Genomic DNA, 7,373 nt, shown 5'->3' with positions numbered 1-7,373 from the left:
CTAATCACTAATGCCTGCCGCAGTATATAATTATTTGTTTTGTCATTAATTGTCGTTGTTTCCTACTAGGATGAAGTTCCACGAGGGCAGGGATTTTGTTTTGTTCACTGCTGCATCCTCAGCCCCTAAAACTGCCCGGCACATAGTAGGTGCTCAAGAAATATATGAAGGGCAGGACGAGGGGGCAAGAGGCCCCGTTGCGGACCGCGCTCTCTGAGCCTGCAGGGGGCGCGCTAGACACGCCTCCAAAGCTAGGCCCCGCCTCTCGCTTCCGGCCGTCGCTTGTGCGTTGGAGCCTGCGCGCCACCGTCCTTCTTTCAATTGCGCAGGCGCGCCGGAAGCGCTGTCAGAGCGACGCGTGCGCCGTGGGAGCCGGAGCGGGGCCGGAGCGGACCTTGAGCTGGGTCGTGTCAGAACCGCAGCCGGACTCGAGGGGCGCCATGCTGTCACCGGAGGCAGAGCGGGTGCTGCAGTACCTGGTCGAGGTGGAGGAGCTGGCCGAGGAGGTGCTGGCGGACAAGCGGCAGGTGGGAGGCCCGTCCGCGGCGCAGGGGCCTGGCGGCGAGCCGTAGGGCAGTGCGCGGGGTCGCAGTGAGTTGACCTGGGCTGGTGGTTTAACGGCTCCGAGACGACAGACGTGGGGCATTTGTGGGATAACTTGGGCCAAACGCTTGACGCGACGCAGCGCGTCACTCGTTCGGCTGGTATTGAGAGCTTGCTCTGTGCTGGGTATTCCCTCTCCATCCTTTCTCTGCCCCTTACCGGGCTCTTCGGATCCCGACCCTGGGCAGTTTTCCTGAGCATCTGTTTGAAAATGCAGTTTCCGGGCCCCCTCATTGATCTGGATGCACCGGCCAGTCAAGGCCCTCGGGGGAGAAGAGGAACAGAAAATAGACCCGAGGGGGCCTGTGACTGGGCAGGGATGAGGACGTGGGGGAAGATGGGGCCCTGTTTATGGAAGACCTTGTGTAGTGTTTGGGTCAGGTTCTAATTTAAATACCAAGTCTTTGAAGGGAATTCATGAGGGAGGGAAGTAAAGAGAGGGTGATATAATTGCATTTAGGTTTTGAAAGGATCCCTTTGGCTGCTGGGTGGAGGAGGGAGATGGGTGAGGGGCCATTGCTATGGTCCAGATGAGAGGTGGGTTTGGATCCGGTGGTGGTGATGGAGAGAAGTGAATGGGTCAGAAATATATTTTGGAGATGGACTTAGTATGTTGTGATAATGGTTAAATAAAGGGGTGAGGGAGCAGGGGTCAAGAATGATTCATGACTCTTTGTCATCTCCAGGTAGAATGCTGGGGTGGTCAGTTAGGTACTGAGAGAGGGAAGAGCCTATCAAATGTACTACTGGGTTAAGGTGTGCTGCATGGGAATCACAGGAACAGTTAAGGTTTATCAGGTATCTGTCGTGTATCAGGTACTGTGTTAACTCATTTAATTTCTAGTTTAATAACCTGTGTGAGGTCGGTACTGCTTCTGTCTCTGCTTTTCAAAGGAGTAAACAGGCAGGTGAAATGACACAGCTTATAGCTGGCAGCAGGGTTCAAACCTGGGCATTCCAGCTACAGAGCCAGCACTCTCAAGCCGCATACTGTACTGCCTCCTCACTTCCTTGGTAGCTATTGCGTTGTTGCCAACATCTCAGTGCCTCTACCTCTGCTGTTCCAGTCTGGTGTTGTTGGGTTTTTCATAATACTAGGTCAGAGTCACCTGGAGAAGTTAGTTCAAAAATAGAGCTTCTTAGGTCTATTTAATCACAAGGAGTTTCCACTTTCCCAGTAATTCTGATATGCCCTAAAGTTTGAGTAGATAATACAAAATTACCCATTTAGTCAGCAGACATTTTTGAAGTACCTTCTCTGGGGGAAAGGCACCTGCACAAAGCATTGTCTTTAAGGACTCAGAAGCTGAGTGGGAGAAGAAATAGATTCACACATCAGTCCATTTTAGGTGGGACATTGTAAGTAACCTAGGAATGATGCCTTGTCTCTTCAACCCCTTGTCTGTCAAGAGGTGACAGACTGGGGCAAGAGGCAGCTGAATTTCTTCCTGTCCCTGTGGTTTTCAGATTGTGGACCTGGACACTAAAAGGAATCAGAACCGAGAGGGCCTGAGGGCTCTGCAGAAGGATCTTAGCCTCTCTGGTAAGTTGAAACTTCCCCACTGCAGCCCTGGAGGCCTGTTGTTCAATCACCTTGTCCCTGATAGAGACCAGGCAGAAGGCCACAAATGAGTGACTCAGCTTTGTGGGAAATTGAAACAGCCTGTGGAGATGGGGGAGCAAATGTTGCAGGTCTGACACAGGCTGTGGCTCGGGATTTCAGCTGCTCACTTCTGTGACAGGCTGTTAGTTCCCAGTTCCTTGACGATGACAGACACTGAGAGAGTGCTGGGGGTATATAAAAACGACATTTCCTGCCCTTGTGCTCTTCAGATGAGACAAACTGTAAAATAGATCATTGAAAACTGAGAAAGCTACAGACAGAATTGGACGTGGGATAGGTCTTGGGTGTTGAGAATACCCAGGAGATGCCCTTTAGATGAGGCCAAGCGTCTGTGGCAGAGCAGACACGTGGGAGAGTAAGCATGGCTGGAGAGAGCCGCAGAGACCAGCCTGTAATGAAGGGCCTTGGGGGCCAAGAGAGGAAGTTTGTGTTTTGTTGAGAGTGCACCCAAATGTTGCTTCCAGTTGCTTCTTACCTTACTGGCATAAAATCCAGAGTCCTGCAAGATTCCACGTAACCCAGGACCCCGTGAATGCTCCAATATCACCTTCTCTACTCCCCCTCTATTCATGACTCCACCCTCACTGGTCTCCTTACTGTTCCTAACACCTCAAGCTCACTGCTGATGTTTGCCGTTCCCTGTTTCCTCTGTCTTGCTCATACTTTTACCTTCAGGTCTCTGTCCAGATGTCACATAATCAGTGAGGCCTTCTCAGATTCCTTGGTATAAGTAATAAGTTCCTCCTTGACTTTAGCATTCCCTGCCTTGTTTTTCTCTGCAGCTCTTAATCAAGGTCTGACAAATCACATCTTTGTTTATTTATTATCTTACTCTATAATATAAACTCCATGAGGGCGGGAACTTTGTCTTTTTCTGCTGTGTTCTCTCAGCATCTAAAACAATGCCTAGCAGTTGGTAGGTGCTCAAAAAAATATTTGTTGAAGGAATGACCATTTGCTCTTTCAGAAGATGTGATGGTTTGCTTTGGGAACATGTTCATCAGGATGCCTCACCCTCAGACAAAGGAGATGATTGAGAAAGGTAAGGCCTCCTGGGTGGTAGGGATATGGCTGCCTCTGTCACAGCTCTGGTCTTAAACCAGAACTGAGAGTCAGGCTTTGGGCAGCTTGATGAGAGGTGACGGTGTTACAGGGTTCAGACTGATGTGGGTTATTTTTGTCATCTCTAAAAGGGGGATGCGTTTACATAGCACAGTTGTTATGAAGTTGAGATAAAACAGTATGTACGCCTGGCATAGTACTTGTTTATCAGTGAGGAATGAGTTGGGCTGCAAATAACAGAAAACCTAAAAAATTGAGGCTTAAGGACATAGGGTTCTATTTTTCTGATGTAAGGAGTGGTCCAGAGTGTGCAGTCCAAGGGTGCCTCAGGAGTGGCACCTTAGCATATTCTCATAGTTACAGTGTCATCATGCAAGCCTCATGTCCTCGTCCCAGGCTGGAAGAAAGGCAAAAGGCTTTCTCCACATATGGCCTTGCCTTCTATTTTGGCAATAAGGCCATCATCCCTGGGACTTCCTGCCAATATCCCATTGGCCAGAACTAAGTCACATGGCCACCTATAGCTGCAAAGGACCCTGGGAGAGTGAGCTTTTCTTTTTCACATCCCCTGCAAAAGAGACTGGGTTTGAAGGTTTGAGGAGAGTAAACCTACAGGGTCTGCATGTATTCAAAATTCTAGAGCCAGGATCCTGGAAGTTCTTTGGAGAAGCACCATAAGAGAAAAAAAAGTCAGGCTACAAATGGGTCCTTGGCTGGGAAGGGGGCAGGTCATGCATATTTTCTCTTTTATACCCTTGAAAACATTTGGCCAAGAGGACCAGCAGGGTTGCTTCAGTCCCTAAAGACAGGGTGTCTCTATACCTATTGAAATCAAAATGTTAGCAGAGGAAACTAGATCTAGCCTGCAGAAGTTTTTTGCTGCTCAGTTGAAAATCACACGCTAATACTATATAGTTGTAAAATTAAAAGTTGTCATTGTGGCCGGGCGCTGTGGCTCACGCCTGTAATCCTAGCTCTTGGGAGGACGAGGCGGGCGGATTGCTCAAGGTCAGGAGTTCAAAACCAGCCTGAGCAAGAGCGAGACCCCGTCTCTACTATAAATAGAAAGAAATTAATTGGCCAACTGATATATATATAAAAAATTAGCCGGGCATGGTGGCGCATGCCTATAGTCCCAGCTACTCGGGAGGCTGAGGCAGAAGGATCACTCGAGCCCAGGAGTTTGAGGTTGCTGTGAGCTAGGCTGACGCCACGGCACTCACTCTAGCCTGGACAACAAAGCGAGACTCTGTCTCAAAAAAAAAAAAAAAAAAAAGTTGTCATTGTGCTTGGAAGTGGGCTGGAAGCTGCTTCAATCAAGTTTTCAGAGTGGTCACCTGCCTGGGTTGAGGTTGTGGACTTTGGCTCTGTTGGCCCAGTGACAGTGACAAAATATGGTTTTGTCATTGTACCTAGCAGGGCTCTGGAACATCATCAGGGTTTTCAGGGATTGACACAGGCTACATAACCTTATGAGGCACTGGGGTTACTCATTTACAATGAGAAATAGAACCACTGCCCAGGTTACAACTTGGGCAGTCAGGGATTCTCCCCATCACAAAGAATGAAAGTCTGTGGGAAAAACAGACCAGCCAGAATGTCATTTGAGAGCAGGTGGAGTTGGTTGGTTGACCTTAGTTGATTGATCACCAAGCTTTGATAACTGTCTCTGTCATCATGCCAACTCTTCTCAGGGGCTGTCCGTGACTCTAGGAAACCTTTTTTGTTTACAGTGGCTAATTAGATTAAGCTTGAGCATTAGGCTCACCCATTGATTATTTAGGTCACATGTTTCCACACACGCTCTTTTCTAAAAATTCCTTACCTTGATGTACTTAGGTTTGTAAAATTCCTCAGCAATCCCTTTTCCAACCATCTAGGTTGGGCCAGGTCTATAGGTGCTTCATTTTGTTTTTGCATTTGCATTTTCCATACATTCTGAATTTAGAGGGTGGTCTAAATCATGGTGTTGCCTTCCCCTTCCACTGACCACAAAAGGTCAGTGACCTGGAAGTCAGGGGAGTAGTGTGTCCTGGCTGTCTGAGTGGTCTTGAGCGGGTCATGTCCTTTCTATCCTTTAGTCCTTCCTCCATTGGTCTCTGAGGTCCCCTTTTCCTTCCCGAATGCTAAGTGCCCTTGCTCTCGGGGGGATGGGGAGAGGCTGGTGTCTGTATTCCCTGGGTCAGTCAGACCGTGGTATAACCTCAACCTCTCTTTGCCCACCTCATTTCTTCAGATCAGGATCATCTGGATAAAGAAATAGAAAAACTTCGGACACAACTTAAAGTGAAGGTCAACCGCCTCTTTGAGGCCCAAGGTATGGGCCTGGGGGGAGCTGGAAACCAGGAGGCAGGGGGCCATCAGCACAGACTTTGCAGGGTGGGGTGGGAAGCTCCTCAGAGGCGGGCAGTGGCCTGGGCAGCACGTGAGTGGCCCTGGAGGTACAGAGGGTGGCTGTTTGTAGCTTCCCAGAGATAGAATGGGCAGGGAGGTTTGTAGCATCTTATTCTTACACAGCTTCTTTGCCAGGTCCCAGGAACTGTCTGGGGTGGGGACCAGCATAGCTCTGACTAAGGAAACGCAGAAGGCCTCAGTCAGGTGGTCAAGGTCAGAGCTGAAATTCTGGATAAACCCAAGCACTCCAGATTGGTCACAGGTGTGGCAAAAATCTGGGGGTCTCTGGACAACAGAGCCAGGACTTTGGGGGTTCATGGTGACCCAGGAGTGGGTAGTGATACCTCATCTGGTGCACTGCAGAATTTGAGACCCACGCCCGTCAACCTCAAGGCGGGTTTGGCAGCGTTAATGCAGCGTCAGCCCCTTTCCTGGGCCTGACTCCAGAGCTAGCGGGAGCCCGACTTGCTGACGGATCGTCTTCTTCCCTAGGCAAACCGGAGCTGAAGGGTTTTAACCTGACCCCCCTCAACCAGGATGAGCTTAAAGCTCTCAAGATCATCCTGAAAGGATGAGACTCAAGAAGCAAGATGGGGGACCAAGACCAGCATCGCCTCTGGGGTCATGGAGGACCCAGGACCTTCTAAGCTTGAAACCTGCAAAGATAGCCTCTGCCCTCAGGCGTCAGGAATCTGGCCGTGACTCCTGTACGAAGCCTCGTGTGCGCCTTGCTTGGCTGCTCTGTGATGGCAGGAGGGAGGCCTCGGCCTGCCGGTGTCTGCCGGACCTGACCACCAAGGCTTAGTGCACACAGGACCTATTGACAGGCCGCGGCGGCCACCAGTGGGTGTGTGGGGCAGCACCTGCGGGGGCGTGAGAATGACTGCAACAGGCACTTCTCAACAATGGCCTGCTGTTGACAGGGCCCTGGCAGGGGAGAATGGAGAGGGGCGGAGCGGGATGTCATGCCAGCGTCCCTCTTGGAAAAGAGATGTTTTCAGGCAGGTGTAGCGGAACTGGTAGAAAGCAAGAAGCTCACGAGTGGTTTGTGAATGCAAGACAGACTCTTGGTGCCTTTTGTTCACCACAGCCGTCCGTGGGGCAGACACGCATTTCCACCACTGCCTCCAGTCTTGCCCTTTCTTCCTGCTTGCTTCCAGGAGTATGTGCTGCTTATCAACCCATGGTCCTCTTTACTCAGGAGGGCCTTGCAGAGTCCTGCACTGGGATGGGTGAGCGGGGCGGCGCTTAACATGCCACGTGTCAGGCATGCCCCTCCACCACCTCTGAAAGCAGGGCCTGGCCAGCGCTGCTCAGAGTCCCGTCTGCCTCAGTGGTCTGAGGTCCTAGTGTGAATGTGCCGTGAGGACAAAACTGTCTTGGTGTTCCTTGAGGTCTCAATAAATGTCAGCTGAATGAAATAGCAGCTTCTGGTCTTTACTTCATTGAGGGCAAACTGCTCCTTTTAGAATGCCACTGCTTAACGGGTGGCGGTTCTTGCCTTGAACTGGCATTAGACAGGCAGGTAACAAGTAGCAGCGTGCTAAGGGCACACCTCGCCTGTTCCCCCACTCCACGTGGCTCTGGCCCATAGTTATATAGGAACACAGGCTGGTATGGCCAGATCTTAAGTTTTTTTAAAGAGAAACTAGAAATTTGGATTAAGTTAAATCTCCTATCTTTTAAACAA

General features: G+C 50.2%; 1 protein-coding gene across 1 annotated transcript; it reads left to right on the top strand.

Moving 5' to 3' along the window:
• Positions 1 to 325: 325 nt before the first annotated feature.
• PDRG1 (p53 and DNA damage regulated 1) lies at positions 326 to 7,104 on the top strand. Its single transcript, XM_012755060.3, has 5 exons — positions 326 to 527; positions 2,071 to 2,146; positions 3,195 to 3,269; positions 5,526 to 5,606; positions 6,176 to 7,104. Exons 1-5 carry the CDS (start codon positions 441 to 443, stop codon positions 6,256 to 6,258), a joined length of 402 nt encoding a protein of 133 aa, XP_012610514.2. The 5' UTR covers positions 326 to 440; the 3' UTR covers positions 6,259 to 7,104.
• The last annotated feature ends 269 nt before the right edge of the window (positions 7,105 to 7,373 follow it).

Source organism: Microcebus murinus, chromosome 16 (genome assembly GCF_040939455.1).
Source record: "Microcebus murinus isolate Inina chromosome 16, M.murinus_Inina_mat1.0, whole genome shotgun sequence".
NCBI classification, from domain to species: Eukaryota; Metazoa; Chordata; class Mammalia; order Primates; family Cheirogaleidae; genus Microcebus; species Microcebus murinus.
Note: the sequence above shows the minus strand (reverse complement) of the source record. Positions and strands in the feature narration are given on the sequence as shown.